The sequence below is a fragment of the Drosophila kikkawai genome, chromosome 3R (assembly GCF_030179895.1).
Source record: "Drosophila kikkawai strain 14028-0561.14 chromosome 3R, DkikHiC1v2, whole genome shotgun sequence".
NCBI lineage: Eukaryota > Metazoa > Arthropoda > Insecta > Diptera > Drosophilidae > Drosophila > Drosophila kikkawai.
This window is the reverse complement of record NC_091731.1, coordinates 17158557-17174382: the sequence shown is the minus strand read 5'-3', so window position 1 is coordinate 17174382 and position 15826 is coordinate 17158557. Positions and strand designations below refer to the sequence as shown.

The following is a 15826-nucleotide window of genomic DNA, read 5'->3' as shown; positions in this document are numbered from 1 at the left end:
AAGATAATAATACAAAAAGCTAAAATTACGGCAATTTTGCTTGGAAAATAGCTATAATTCCCGATAGCCGCTAGTTCACAATATCCCGCATTTATTTGAAACACGCCAGATATAGTGGAAAAATAGCTAATAGAACCGTCGGCTCGGTTCCAACCAATCGGTTGAATCGAACGTGCTCGAACTCAAAATCGATGACAACATTCGATATCTTCGATGTCATCGATGTTTTAGCAAGCGTTCATGTTAAAATTTCGAAACACGCTTACAGAACAACAGTGTCAATTGTATGGGAATGTTAGTTTAGGGTCGAATTTCCGTGTAGAATGTAAAATGTAAGTAGGAACATCGATGTTTTTCCATTGAAATAAACATTATTGCATATAATAAATTGGTTTTAATAAAATTACAACAAAAAAAAGTTTGAAAGGACAAAAAACCTATATTTTAGATTTAAAATTTCCACAAAAACATTGATGTCCTCAAATATCGATGTTTTTCCATCTCTAGCCCGCGCTTCGTCCGTCTCGTTTGCGCACACGCAGTAGACGGCAGGGTTGCACTCGAGATACCGATGTTTGGCAGGCCACTATTGGTGTTCCGATTTTCATCCGATGATCAGCGGATTTCCAGAATAATAATAATAATAAGTAATCAAATTAAATAGAATTATTTATAAACAACTATTTGAGCGCTCCTTTAAAGTTATTAATGTATTCATTTATATTTTATAAGTATTTTTAACTGGCTGTTTCGTTCCACCAACAATATGGCAACCTTGGCGATAACTTTTTCTGGTGAACTTATCGACCTATCGCCAAAACACGGCAAAAATTTTGTTGTCAAATCTGATGTGGGGTCAGAAATATATTTTTTATAAAATAACTACCTGCCAGAATGATCTTATGGTGGTGTGGAATAATCATCAATAGACCAATGAGTAAACTATTTTTTTCCTTTTGTAAATAAGATCGGATTTCATATAAAAAAAGCCATTTACTTTTCATTCCGGCCAGAAAAAGGTGCCCGTTTTTCAAATCGAAAAAAATCGTTCGTTTTCGATTACCGGAGCACCAATTTCTCGTTTCAAAAACGAAAACGAGAAATTCTTGCCGTTTTCGATTACCGGAGCCGACCTGAATAATTTTAAAAATATTTTTTTACGAATCCAGTATAAATATTTCGCTCAATCTAAGCTTGGTGGCTTTGGGGTTGTACATTTATACCTACTCCTTTCTGTGTCGTTATAAAAATTTAAAATAAAATTTAAATATAAATTAGTTAGTAATAAACGGTATAAATAAGGTATCATTTGCAATTAAAAACCGTACTCTCGGAACCTACTACCTGATATCGAATGCCCCATACCTTTCAGAGAATTTATAGTTCCAGCTGCGCGGCAAATTTAAAAACAGATTTAAGACAGGTCATAAAACCACAGCTGGCTTTTGAAAAACAGATTTGGGATAAATCCGTTTGTTTTTCGGGTTTCATTTTGACAACAAATACAGGTATGGAAGCCGTAATCAAATTCTGAGAGAATACTGAACACATTTATAAATTAATTTAATATTAAAAAATAAAACATATTAAAGATTTTTAAATTGAATTTGAGCCTTTTTTTTAAGATTTTCTTTATTTAGTTAAGGAAACATTTTGACCTAATTTTTAACGAGTGATAGGTTTTCCTTCGCCTGAATTTTAAAATTCAGTATAAAATATAAAAATTCAGCGGCTTGACATGAATGGGACTAAAGTCTGTTCAAAATATTATGACACTACCGCATTAATTGCGTTTAGTTCCTCCGCCAAATCTTCACCTTGTAGCTTGGCTTTTTATGGTTTCAAATAAAGTAGCACGTACACTTTCACTAAAAAAGTCTATTTTCTCGTCCGTAAAAATAGTTTTCGACATATTGCTTGCTCTGAAACATAGTCTCTGAAACTATAGTCGGATTACAAAAAAATCTTCGCCAAATAACAAATATAGTTGTCTTATTCTAGGTTCTAAAATGACTAATGAATGAAAACTTAATTACTGTATCATAATAATCTATAATTAGTGTGGTAGTGCCATAATACCGTACTGTCTCATAAGGCCATAAAACGAAAATTTGAGCAATTCACCACTCTCTATCGATGTATCGCCTTTCTTAAAAAACAGCGATAGTATCGACGTCGCAGCCTCTAACCACCAAGTCGCCATTATCGATTTGTGGCAGGGAAAAAATATAGAATTAAAAAGTCGCGTTTCAGCGTTAGGCACCGGTTAGAGAGCGCATCAAACGCGGCGTTAAATTGTGTAGTGCTCGTGGCATAAGTGGCTATCGTGTACCGTTTGATTTGTCGTGGGGCTCGCGTATAAGAATTTCCTTGGAATTATTCTCAATCAATCAATACCCCTCTCTCTCGCTCGCTCGCTCCGCCCGTGTGCCTCTCTGTGCCAGCGTGTCTGTGTGTGTGTCCCCTGATTGTGTGTGTGTCTTGTCGGTGTGGTCCGCTCCTTGGGTGCATAATTAAATTAATCAAGTAAATAAAAGCCAGCGTGCGGGAGCAGGTACTGCAACAACAGCTTCATCATGACCATGGCAGGGCAAACGATCAACGACAGGCTGCTGGCTGCCCGTCACAGCCTTGCGGGCCAAGGACTCGCCAAGTCCGTTTGCAAGGCCACCACGGAGGAATGCATAGGCCCGAAGAAGAAGCACTTGGACTGTGAGTTTCCCTCCCTGCTCTCTCTCTTTCAGTCTCTCTCTCGTTGCGTAAAATCGCCGTTACATTTCCTAGTTACCACACGGGAAGAAATAATACACTGATTTGCAGCCCAATGTGATAAGAGATGTGTAACTTGACTGCGTGTCCCAGAGCCATTTGATTAAAAACACATCATTTACACCACAACACAGGCTCATATTCTATATCTACAGTCGCTTTCGAGAGTGCAAGTTGATTACTGATAATAGATATGCTTATGCTTATGACATTTTCTCTCAGTGCTCCCGCGATTACAACAGTTACTCGCTGCAAAAGTCAAACAAATCCCATTCAGTTACAACCAGTTTGCGTCTCCTTCCTCCAGCCACACCATCTTCACATATATTTTTGTTTTTGTGTGATAATCACAAAGTTTTCTGGAAACGAGCTCGCTGATTGCGGCCCACAGAGCTCTGTGAAAACACCACCCGCCGCCACCCCCAGTGCACCTGTGCCTCAGCTGCTGGTGTTTGTGGACTCCGTTCGTCATTGATTGCTATTCCCCTCTCTCGCAATCTCTCTAGCGCTCTCTTTCTAATGTTACGTCACTTTCCCACGGCTGCACGTGTAAGTGTGTGTAGTTGTGGTTGTAGGACATTTAAATGGCTTGAAACGCCTACGAAAGCCAAGAGTGTTGTTGCGGTGTCATTGTTTGTCAAATGTATGCACAAGCTTTCCCCCTAATTCGTTGGATTTTGCTTAAGCGGTTAGATTTCTAATGATACCCAATATCTTGATTATATTCCTGTTGGAATCTGGTTTTTTGAGTAGTTCTATGCGCGTGGTGACCTGGTTTCTGGCATGCTTTTTTGCGCTGGTTTTGCAAAACTTTTCTGAGATGACTCATCAGTTCAATGGGAATAAAAGAGGGCAACAAGAACAACAAACCCTATGGGGCTTACTTGCCACATAAACATTGTATTCCATTTGCCGCAAACCAGACTTGACAGCGAATTGGGAGTGTGTCAACGATTGGAAATAAATGAGTTTCAATTGTGGGCAACAGAGGCAGTCGTCGGAATATGTAAGATAAGTGTAGTTTACATACACATCTGATTGAATTCCAAAGAAGGAATGATTTTTCAATACACAAAAATGTATATTTCTTCTGAAAGTAGAATTTTATACCAGGGGTTTGATTAAAATATGAGCAAATACTTAATATGATTAGTAAAATGAACGTTAAACAATTACCCTTTACTGGTCTTAACTTTCCGATAATAAATAGATTCTAAGCACTGCTTAGATTAAACCTGATCTCGAGAATACATACATATGAACAATTTAAAGACCCACAACAGGTAGAATCTCCTAGCTTGAATGTGTTTGTCTTACCTCTTTCTCTATTTTCTTTGGTTAACGACTTTCGGCTTTAAAATAAAACGAGTTGTGAATTCACAGAACCAACAAAGTGTATAATAATTTGAAGCCTTAAGAAACAGGGTTAATTTTAGCCAAGAATGAAGGGAGTAATTATTAAATTAGGTATCAATGGGTTTGGAATAACGTTAGCATTTTTTTTAAATAAAAACCCCATAGAATAATTTACAAAGGCGGTGTTGTAAATAGAGATAGATCTTGGTGTTCGTGTATATTCCCCCAGCTTGCTTACAAGGGCCTATCAATTTTCACATTTACTGTTTATTGAAATTGTCCCCTTCCCGCATGAATCACTGGTTCGTCTGGTCCGGCGCCCGTCCGGGCAAACATCTGCTCCGGCATGTGTAACGCCCCTCGATTTGGTAAGCAATTATGCATTTCATTCAGCGACAGACACTCGCCAAGTGAAATGGGACTTGCTTCGAACAGAAACGGCATGATAAAGACCACAATGGGCTTCAGCGCTTATCATAACTTTTTTTTTATTCCGCCTCAAATGTTTCGTCTTGCTGATTTGTGCATTGAGTTTGAGCTTAGCAATTTCAATACAAAGATAAGCCGACAACCAGCAAGAGTCGCGACCGATAAGAGACGAACAACAAGATGATTAAATTTATGGGATTTTTGCATTCACACTAGAAGTTAGATGAATATGAACAATTTTTATTTTCGTACGATTTAGCTATTATTTATCTATTAATAAAATACTTACAAGATACACGAAAATTTATAAAAAGTTTAAATTTTGCTTTGCTTGTTTTTATTTTAATATCTAAACTAAAATTAATTTTGTTATCCTTCAGATTTGGTGCACTGCACAAACGAGCCGAATGTATCGATACCCCATCTGGCCAATTTACTTATCGAGCGTTCCCAGAACGCCAACTGGGTGGTCGTCTACAAGTCGCTGATAACCACACATCATCTGATGGCATATGGCAATGAGGTTCGTATGCGTGTCTTTATCTTTATCTGTATCTGGTGTTGTGTTTGCAGCTTAGGGGCGTATTTTATGTATATATTTTTTGTCAAAGTTCTGCGCGTTTTGTGCGTTCATTGAGGCTATCGTAATGAGGTAATCTATTTAGTTTCATTGCATTTCATTTATGGAATGTGAACAGTGTCCATAGAAAAGGTCACGTTCATGCCGAGAAAATTTTTATTTGTTTTCTTCTGTTGACTCTCTTTAATGTTCAATGATTACTTGCTGCGCCTCACGCCTTATACATACATATGTATATTATTGCCTCTTACAAAGCTTATCGTCATTTGTTTTTTCCTCTGCTTTTATTTGCTCAGTCCAGTCTTTTTGGAATATATATTTGCCAAGGCATTTACATAGTAGCTTCCTCTGACTGAAGGCATGAATGAAACAAATTAATTTTGTTGAGATTGTCAGGGAGAGATTGTGTGGGAGATGATTATAGGTTTGTTATTTTAGGAATTATCTACACAATTAAATTAAATAAGTAAATATTGTGTACTTTATTACCCTTTTTCCCCTCTTTTCTGATTCTCTTTCACAGCGTTTTATGCAATATTTGGCATCAAGCAATTCTACATTCAATCTCAGCTCCTTTCTGGACAAAGGAACTGTGCAAGGTATAAAAACATCGTCCTGTTGAACTTCCCTTACAAGTTTCCATATACGCATCAAAGATTCAAATATTATAAACTAATGCTTACATTCTGTTCATTCCTCTCTCATTCTCTCTATTCTACTCTTGCGAATGCTGCTCCGCGAACGTTTGGCTTGTTCATTTGTACTTTTATTCGATTAACAATAATTTCTAATCAAAAATTAATAAATACCGAAATGCGACGCTTACTACTGACACCCTCATACAACATCATGCTGGCTAACAAACAACTTGAAAAATGCAATTATCCAATCTTAATATTCCAAAACGAACAATGTAAACCTTATACAGATGGTGGCATGGGCGTTCCAGGTGGCAGAATGGGTGAGTATAATGCAGAAGCTGCTACTGGCAATTGGCTATAATTTCTTTCCTATCGGGCTATAGACGTTGAATTCCTTTCTGGTTGTGACTAAAATTTGTTTTAGCTAAAAAGAATATCCAAATTGACTAACAATAAAATTATAGTTTTAAGTTTCCCATTTGGCGTTGCCTAAATTGTGTGTTCTTTAAAGACGCTATGGCGAGAATATAGTCTAATATCTGACCAATCAACAGGTTACGATATGTCGCCCTTTATTCGCCGTTACGCCAAGTATTTGAATGAGAAGTCGCTCTCCTATCGAGCCATGGCCTTTGACTTTTGCAAAGTCAAGCGAGGGTAACTAATAACACATTATTTACGCTTCGTATATAGTTTTGTTCTAATTGATTTGTTTCGTATTCTATTTATTTTTTAGCAAGGAGGAGGGCTCGTTGCGCAGCATGAACGCGGACAAACTTCTGAAGACCTTGCCAGTTTTGCAGGCACAACTGGATGCACTTCTGGAGTTTGACTGCCAGTCCAATGACTTGTCCAATGGTAATTCTTACTCATCTCACATCTTACTTTTTTTTATTAAACTAGTGATTAACTTTCCTTTTTATCCATTTCTCAGGCGTCATCAACATGAGCTTTATGCTACTATTTCGCGATCTCATACGTCTGTTCGCTTGCTACAACGATGGCATCATCAATTTGCTTGAGAAATACTTTGACATGAACAAGAAGCAAGCACGCGATGCATTGGATCTCTACAAGAAGTTCCTGGTGCGCATGGATCGTGTTGGAGAGTTCTTGAAAGTGGCCGAGGTGAGTCACGACGCCCAATAAGCAAACTCTAATGTGCTTTAATATTTTTTTGTCTTTTTTTTCATTCTGTAGAATGTGGGCATTGACAAGGGAGACATTCCCGACTTGACCAAGGCGCCCAGCTCGCTGCTGGATGCCCTAGAGCAGCACTTGGCCACGCTGGAGGGTCGCAAGGTCTCCGCCGCTAATACTCCCACGCAGTCATCGAGGTTTGTTGATTTTTAGAACTAGATCTAAATTATTATTTTTGAGATTTCAATCAATATTTGTCTTAAATCATCCGTTTTGTATGTTTAATTTGAGGACAAGCGTATAATCTCAAAGTTTTGTTTAATATAGCTACATTTTTGATGGTTATTTAGAACTTTAAATTATGATTTACCATTTCTGTTATGTTAAGTAACATGAGATTTTGTTAAATATTTAAGTTTTTTAGCAATTTTTAAATGATAACAAACTTAGAATGTAGCAAGAATTAAATGTAGTTTTGGTATTTTAGTTTCTTTAAAAAAAATATCAATATTTATTTATTTATTTGTAAGTTTTGCTTATAATTATTGACTTATTTTTCCCTTTCTTTAATTCCTTTTATTTCATGCTTGGTTTCTTTTGTTACTTGTGCCCGATATCAATGCCTTTGCTAAACTATAGCAATCAACGCAATGTAAAATCCGCTGTCACTGCACTCTCTTCCACTAGTTCGGCCTTCGGAACAGCGGCTGCATCCACCAAATTCGATACCACCAATGGCATCGATGAGCAGCTCAAGGCCCAGGTGCTGGCGGAGGAAGAGGCTGCCATGAATCAGTACAAGGTGAGTTAATGGCGCGTTCCTTGAATGTGCGAGTCAGTGTTTAATCGATTTCTATGCCTGTTTCCGCGCCTAGTCCAAGGTATCGTCGCCCACCAGCAGCGGTGCTGCTGGCGCTAGCGCTGCACTAACAAATCCATTTCTATCGTCACCGCCAGCCGCTCAGGCTGGCCAGCCGATAGTTGATCTGTTTGGTGCCGCGTCGGCGCAGCCCGCTGCTGCTGCAGCAGCGACCCAGGCGCAGGCCACCACCAAGGCCTCCGACGACCTGCTGCAGTTGGGCAATCCGTTCGCCGACATGTTTGAGGCCAGCGCCGGCGGCGCTGCAGGAGCAACAGGTGCTGCACTCAATGCCAATAATTTATGGATGCATAATAACGGTAGCATGTTATAATTTCCTTATTATTTTTCGTCCTAAGTTAGAGTTTACGAAAACTAGCGTTTTTGATTTCACCTGCGCCTTATTTCGTCCTGTACATATGTAAGAATCGGTGTGTAAGTGTAGTGATCTTACTTACGTGTTTATATTACGTATCCGTAAGGGCCAGAAGCCAAGAGGAGCACACCTTTCGGGCGCTCTAGTCGTCCCTCACCTCCGCCTCTCTCTCTATCTCTCTATAGTTATCTATCTCACTCCGGCCTAGCCGTCTGTTTGCACACAACGTTCACGCACCATTATCCATTATACTGTAATCATATACGATATATTTTTATTCTATTCTATTCTCGATTCCTTGATTATTTTCGTACGTTTTGATTTCCTTTTGAATTCTTGTCTAATGTATTGTTACTCTTCATTTTTTCATCACTGTTTTTTTCCAACCCGAAACAAAACGACACCGAACCTCAACGACAACGGTAACGATAATCAAAACCAAAACAAATTGCTAAACCATCGCCCACCGACCACCGCCCACACAACACCCAACAAAACCAAATACCACAAAAAACAACAACAAAAATTCGAATTAAACAAACAAACATAGGTTTCAATGGCGCTTCAGTTTCCTCCGCTGCTGCTACAAATGCATTCGTTTCCGATAGTAATTTCTCATCCGTTTTTGGTAATACGGAACCAGCAGGTAAGTCCCTCCAACGGTCAACAGTCTTCATTCATTCCTAACTGCAAGCTATGATTTTAATACAAGCAAGATATTACCTATATAATACGCAGTGTCACTAACTCCTTATTATTATTGTTATTAAATTGAGTGCAAATTGGAGCGGTTATCTTAAGTTGTAACTAAAACTCTAACTAAGCTAAACGATCTATCTAATTTTGGTGTGTGTTTGAATTAAGCAGGACTAATATTTTGGCATGTGTTTATTATTACGCCTGATTTTAGATTAATTTAATTTCAAAGCAATTTCCATGACAGGCTAGATTTGGGGTCCTACAGCAAGTGTTTTGATGATCAGAATTCGATTTTGTTGTTCTCGTTCCCTCAATGTTAGTTTTGCACCAAGATTCGATTTAGTTTACTTACGTTTTTATATTATTTCCTATAAATGTTTGCGTTGTTGACTTTCACACAGCGTCGATGTCGTTGCCAAATCCATTTTTTGATGACGCATCGTTGCCCCAAGCCCAAATCCAAGTCGCTGCTGCACCTGTTGCCGCGCCGTTTGGCCAAAATATCAATTTCATGGATCAGCAACACCAGCAGCAGTCCCAGCAAGTATTCCACCTACAGCAGCTACAGAAACAGCAACAACAGCAGCAGCATCAGCAGCAATACTGGGAGCAAAGCCAGCAGCAGCAGCTAGCGACGACGGCAGCAGTTCAGTTTCCCCCAGGTGAATCTTTGCCGCTGCTCCACAACGCAAATGATATCAAACTTCATAGCATCTCTCTCTGTGCTCGTGCTTTGTTTTTGTACAAAGCTTGCCCCGTCACTGGCTTGTAGTGCTGCAGCGGGCACAGCGTTTTCTCCTCCGAGCTTTGTCCTCATTCTCACAAAAAAAGAACACGCTTTGCCCACTCGTCTGTCGTCTGCTCGTGTCCTGTTACAGTCCAATCGATTTAATAATCGTCTTGTCATTACCCGAAAACTGCGTTGATGTCCTTTCTGCAAAGACCTTGTGATAATATATTGCATAACGACTATACAATTCAATTGTATGTCGTTACGCATCTTGTATGGTCTTTGCTTCCTTCTTGTTTTCCGCTTTGTAAATGATCTTGATTTTCCTTGGGAATTTAATTTAAAATGATCTAACTGTTAAATTTTTACTGGGTATGTGTGGTATTTGTGTGAATAACTTCTATTAACTGTTTGGTTTAATGAATTTTAAGAGCTTTTCTAACTATTTTTAATTTTTTGTGCGCTTTGAGAAGTGGGTTTATTATAAAATTCAAATTTGTGGACCTTTTTCCTAACCGAATGTTATGCCTCTGTTTAACTTACAAATATTCGAAAATTCCATAACCATTACACATTCCTGTTGAGTTGCTTTTGTATATAAACTTACCATCTACTTATCATATGCTAGTAGCTAACAACCTAATATATTAATCCCATGTCAAAATCCATTAGAAAACCAACCCAAAATATTGATATATGTATAAGTACAATGCAAATTCATGTTATTTATTTTGTAAATGTTTTTTTTTCTCTTTTTCTCTCTCTTATGTTCGTAAAAAAAAATATCAAAACTAAAAAACAACCTCACATTGTCTCATGTTAATGTTGGTGGCACAAATCCATATATTCGAACATTTACAATCTCTATAAAACACTAAAAATATTTGTGTGTTTTATAATTACGCTGGCAAAATGAAATAAACAAAAAAAAAAACAAAAATAATCAAATTCGAAACTAAAAATATATAAAATTTCGACGGCAAAACAAACTCAACGCTAACTCGACAAAACCATCAAAACCAAATATCCCTGGGCTTCATCGGCTTCATTGTTTATGCATATCTCTGTATACATCATATATCCAAATCCAATGTGTTTGTCTCTGTGTATAAATGTCTGCTAAAAACGGTGCACTATGGCTATGGCTGTCCTCCCACCACATCGAAATGTGAAATGTGTATACAAAAAAGGCTTTGACGCCTTGGGCGATGTCCTCAAACCGGCCTCCGCCAGCAGCAACAGCAACAGCAATCAAATGAACGTTGTCGCCACAGGTTACGCCGGCAATAGCAGTTCGATCCTCGCGCTCCAGCAGCAGAACCATCATCAGCAGCCGCAGTACCTGCTCCAGAACCAGAACCAGAACCAGCACCAGCAGCAGGAACAGCAGGCCCCAGCACTGGGCACTGGGAAGATAATAACCGGCGATTTGGATAGCTCGCTAATGTCCCTAGTCGATAACTTAAATATTAATAAAACGGCAAGTGCAAAGTGAGTAAATCGAGATCGAAACGAAAAACGATACGATAGTTGTATGTGCGTGCGTTCGAAAGTGAGGCCAAGAACCGAACAAGAAAAGTTGAACATCTGTCCCATGTTGTCACGTCACGTCTCCATCCGTTCACACTCTCAATCGATGGGAACTCTTCAATCAAAGATCAGTTTGATTAGCCATTTTCCGCATACCCTGACGATCCCAGAATCCTTGAAAATCTAAGAAAACCCCGGTCCCGCCCACCATTTATCCATGTCCATATTCATGCTCCATGTGTGTGTACATAAAGTCCATCCAAAAGAAAATAGCTCGAAATCACGCAGACAAATCTGTTTTTAGATAGAAAATCCCCAAATTCAAATGCCGTGTTCATTGATTTCGTCTATATATCATTACTCTCTTACCCCATTATCTCATAGACCCGTGCAATGGAATTCACCTAAAAATACAGCGAAACCAGGTGCTAATTGGACACCCCAACCAATGGCGGCTACAACTGGTGCTGGCTATCGTCCAATGGTGAGTGTTGCCTACTCTAACTCTACTCTCTACTGTCTACCGAACTACTCTACTCAAACCACAACTACTCGAAAGAATCCGTTTAAGAATGCCAGTCACAATCTCTGAAAGACTCGCTAACGCGTTGCCTTCGAACCTAGCCCAGAGACCAAAAACTATGAATAATTCGAAACACACAGAAAATCACTAGAATGTCGAATGCCGAATCAAATGCGAATATAATTCAATGCCAGAAAAGAAATGAAACTAATTTTGAACTCTTGTACTTATGTAAATGCATTGTTTTACCTTTTAGTTTTATTTACCAATTTTGTGTCACCTCACACTCTAGGCTACACCTCGTCGTCATGTACAATAATCACACAGTTATACAGCTTTACCTTATTTCCTTATCGAAATTAATGTTTATTTCTAAATTGCACAAATCGATTTACAACTTGAGCTACTTGGTTCCCTTGATTTCCAGTATAATCTTGATCTGTATGCAAATATTTTGAGCTTGCTTAAGACTTTCTTAACTTGGATTGGAACAAAGTTATCTCATTTATTTTTCATATCCTTACTTTGTGACAGTCCCTCTTTTCAATTTCTAAATGTTGTCTCACATTTCCTATTATATACAATTTGTGAATTTGCAAAAGACCAGAGAATCAAAGTGTAAAACCAAGTTATGGCGGGTTGTAAGTTTTACCATTATTTCTGGGTCACACTGTACACTAGCACTTGGATATACATATACAGGCACTAGGAATAACTTTTGTGGCACAACTCGGCGGGCAGACACAACACACGCAGGCGACAAAAATCACATTTACTTCTTGATTTCATTATTATTTACGTTTTTATTTTGCATTTCAACCAAGTATATATATGAACTATCACTTACTTTCTTTTCTTTATTTTATGTTTGCTTTATATCTCAACTATCCCAACGCATACCGCAAAATCGTAACCGAATCGAATTGAATTGAATGAATCACTACTAAATATATAAATATATATTGAAACCGATCAAACAAACAAACAACGACAAACGAAACCACCTATGACCACTCACGATGCGCCTGTGTTAATGCTGTCTGTGTGTGTGTGTATGTGTGTTTGTGATATATATCAATATATATTCTATCAATATATCAATATCAATATCAATATAACGTAGGCACATGGCATGACCGTAAGTCCTGCGCCAATCACAATCAATCATCCGTATATACAAGCTAGTTATCCTGTAATGCCAAATTATATGCAGGTAAGATGATGCTAAAAATCAACGAATTAAAAACTAAAAACTAAAAAAAAAAAAAAAACCAAAACCAATACAAATTTCAAAAAAATTCAAAAGAAAGAGTACAGAATAAAGAGTTACTACAAATAAATACCATTTTTGGTTTTGACCTCAGTTGCCGTTTTTTATAACCTTAAAAACCGAAATTATCGTTTCCGTTCTGTGATATCCTTTATGTTCTATTCTATTCTATGTTAACCTTATGATTATCAATCGAAATCTATCATCTCTCTTCAGCACTATATATAACGCCGGTTGACTTCTCCTCGTAAGCTTTCGAAGAAAACCGATTTCTACTTTGGTTTTGGTGCCCAGTCAGCCATCCTCCTCTCTGATTCTCGACTCTGAACTAAATTGCATTATTACGTTGCACTGTTTTTGAGTTTCTTAAATCAGTTTCAGTTATTTTCCCTAGACTCGTAGACCACTCTCACTACTAACTTCCGTATGATTCCAAAATGTAGCAACTAATTTCCAAGCTCACGGCGGCGGCCCCGAAGCAACAACTCTATTCTTTTCCACCACTGATTTTTTTGTAGCATTTGAGTCTGTCCAATAGCAGTTAATAAAAGTATTGCCCTTCTACCAGTGCATGAATTGAAGATTTGGGAACGAGAACGATGACTAATGCCGATTTCCATGACTCTTGTAGGGAATGCCGGTGATGGGGCAGCCAACTTTGATGGGGCAGCAGGCAGCAGCCCCTTTGACTGGGGTGCAGCCGACGATGATGGCGGCGCCGCACAGTAATGCGACAACGGGCCTCATGCAGCCCATGCAGGCGACGCAGAATGGAGGCAATAAAGGCGTCGGCGTCCCACTGGATCCATTTGGTGCGTTATAAGCGGTCCCGCGGCCAGGAGCTCATACGTACAACACCCACACACCCACTCACTCACTCACACCAAGAGCTCTAACCTCATAGACAGCAAAGCATTGAACCCCACACACAATGGCGTAATTAAATATTAAATCGTAAATGAAACCAATTATATATAATATATATTTGCAAAGAAGAAATTAAACAAGTTTGACAGATGAAACATATATAAATTCCACGGAAACAGCACACACAAAAAACGGATGCAGATAAGAAAATTATATTAAAATGTTGAACATTGAGCGAAAAAAACACTAAAACAAATGCTATATACATACACACATATATATAAACATATATATATATATATTTATATTATTACTATTTAAATGAAAAACAAATAAGTTTGACTATTTATATGTATACACCAATTTATATACTATACGCTAAAACGAACGGAGTGAAGATAAGAGGAAGCAGAAACGAAACAATTTCCATAAATAGCTAAAGGAAAGTAGCCTATGTGAAATATACCTATGAACTCTATTAATAAGTCTCTACGAAACCTGTAGTTGTGTCCTACGCCAATCACTAAAAAACACGTTAAATTATATCTAGTGGAACTATGTGTGTTAACAACTGTCTCAAAGCGGACGACGAAGAGGATTGATTCAGAAACGACACCTTCTTAAACTCAGTCCAAGTGCTTGCGTAATCATTTGCAATATTTTAATCCGTCTATTAAAATCTATATTCTTTTTTGTTATCTAATTAATTGGCCAGGTCTTGTGGCCAAGTATATGTACGTATGTTTTAGACTGTTATAAGCCAATTATGATTTGTTAAAATGAAAATTATTTGTAAATGCATTCCAAACTAGCTGCAATTTTGTCCAAATTTAATTTGTGAAGAACAAAACGGTAAACATTGGTAATTATTAAGTATTATTTAACGAAAGATTCAAGCCGTATCGATTGTATGTATGAAACGCGTTGAAGATATATTTAAATATGTAGAGATCCACAACGTTTATTTAATATGTGTTATACTCTAGAGCGTACGTTGTATTAGACATTTATTTAATTCGCTTCGAAGCTGACGACTTCATCAGATACGTATGTAGTTCATTTCTAAATTGTGTATATACAGCATAAGGGGTGCGTGTAGGGAACCTCCTCCTACTGCCTCAGTACGCTGAACTATGTTTAAATAAAATTTACATGATATACATTAATTTTATAATTTGCATTTTCTGTTTATATTTCTTTCTTATAATTTTAACTCCCTGCTGCACTGGAATGTGAATGCCAAACCAATTGAATGACTTCCAGATCTTTTATCAACTCTAACCCACCACTCCCTTTAAAGTATTCCCTTCTCTTTTGACGGTTCCATTTGCTTCACCTACAAACGATCGGAAGATCGTTATTTCCTTGGCGTTTCCTCCCATTGAAACTTAATCACAGAAGCAGCAAAAAGTATGCTATATTTTTGCACAAGCCACAATGCAATTCCATTGCTCACAAAAGTAGGTAATATTTTCACAAAGAAAACGAATACGAATACAAATATAAGCAGGTGGTTGACCAGGACTTAATCTCCTAATTAGTATTGGATGGCTAGGTGGGTCAACTCTCGTAGGCAATAAAGCGTTAGAAGCAAACAATCATGTATGGAATTTTCATCAAAGCTAAAGCTAATGAAAACACACAACTCCCCCCCACAAAATCAATGTACATTTAGCAAAATTATACACAAACATTAAGAAAACGACAAAAAAAAAGAAGTTTTATGACAATATTTATACGCTGGTGTTTGAGCTAAAACTATACTCATACTTAGGTCTAACTAAGATAAACTACTAATACTGTCTACACGAAGCATATGTGCGTCGAAATCGGAATCGTACTATTAGCCCGCTGCGAACTGCGCCACTTGTTGATGTTTCGATTAAAGTTTAGAATGCGATTTTAAAGATACTCGAAAACAGTGAGCTAAATTTGGTCATAAATTTTCCATGGAATACGCTTAGAGGGTTGGCTTACCAAATCGAAATGTATCTTGTAGATAACCATAGATCGATCGTGCAATACAGATTATCTACAACTAAGTGCTATTTACGTTT

The 15826-nt window shown here is 37.8% G+C and overlaps 1 protein-coding gene across 18 annotated transcripts; it reads left to right on the top strand.

Moving 5' to 3' along the window:
- Nucleotides 1-2187: 2187 nt before the first annotated feature.
- lap (phosphatidylinositol-binding clathrin assembly protein lap) lies at nucleotides 2188-14935 on the top strand. Of its 18 annotated transcripts, none has more exons than XM_017182040.3 (16): nucleotides 2188-2712; nucleotides 4935-5077; nucleotides 5658-5733; nucleotides 6063-6095; nucleotides 6330-6432; nucleotides 6512-6633; nucleotides 6710-6903; nucleotides 6976-7112; nucleotides 7603-7717; nucleotides 7791-8052; nucleotides 8701-8796; nucleotides 9251-9511; nucleotides 10770-11070; nucleotides 11494-11593; nucleotides 12756-12845; nucleotides 13534-14935. In XM_017182040.3, the coding sequence occupies exons 1-16, from the start codon at nucleotides 2577-2579 to the stop codon at nucleotides 13723-13725; spliced, it is 2361 nt and encodes a 786-aa protein (XP_017037529.1). In that variant the 5' UTR covers nucleotides 2188-2576; the 3' UTR covers nucleotides 13726-14935. The 18 variants fall into 18 exon arrangements, with proteins under 18 accessions (XP_017037529.1, XP_017037526.1, XP_017037534.1 ...); XM_017182037.3 differs by having other exon boundaries at nucleotides 7791-8094; XM_017182036.3 differs by having other exon boundaries at nucleotides 2189-2712; nucleotides 7555-7717.
- The last annotated feature ends 891 nt before the right edge of the window (nucleotides 14936-15826 follow it).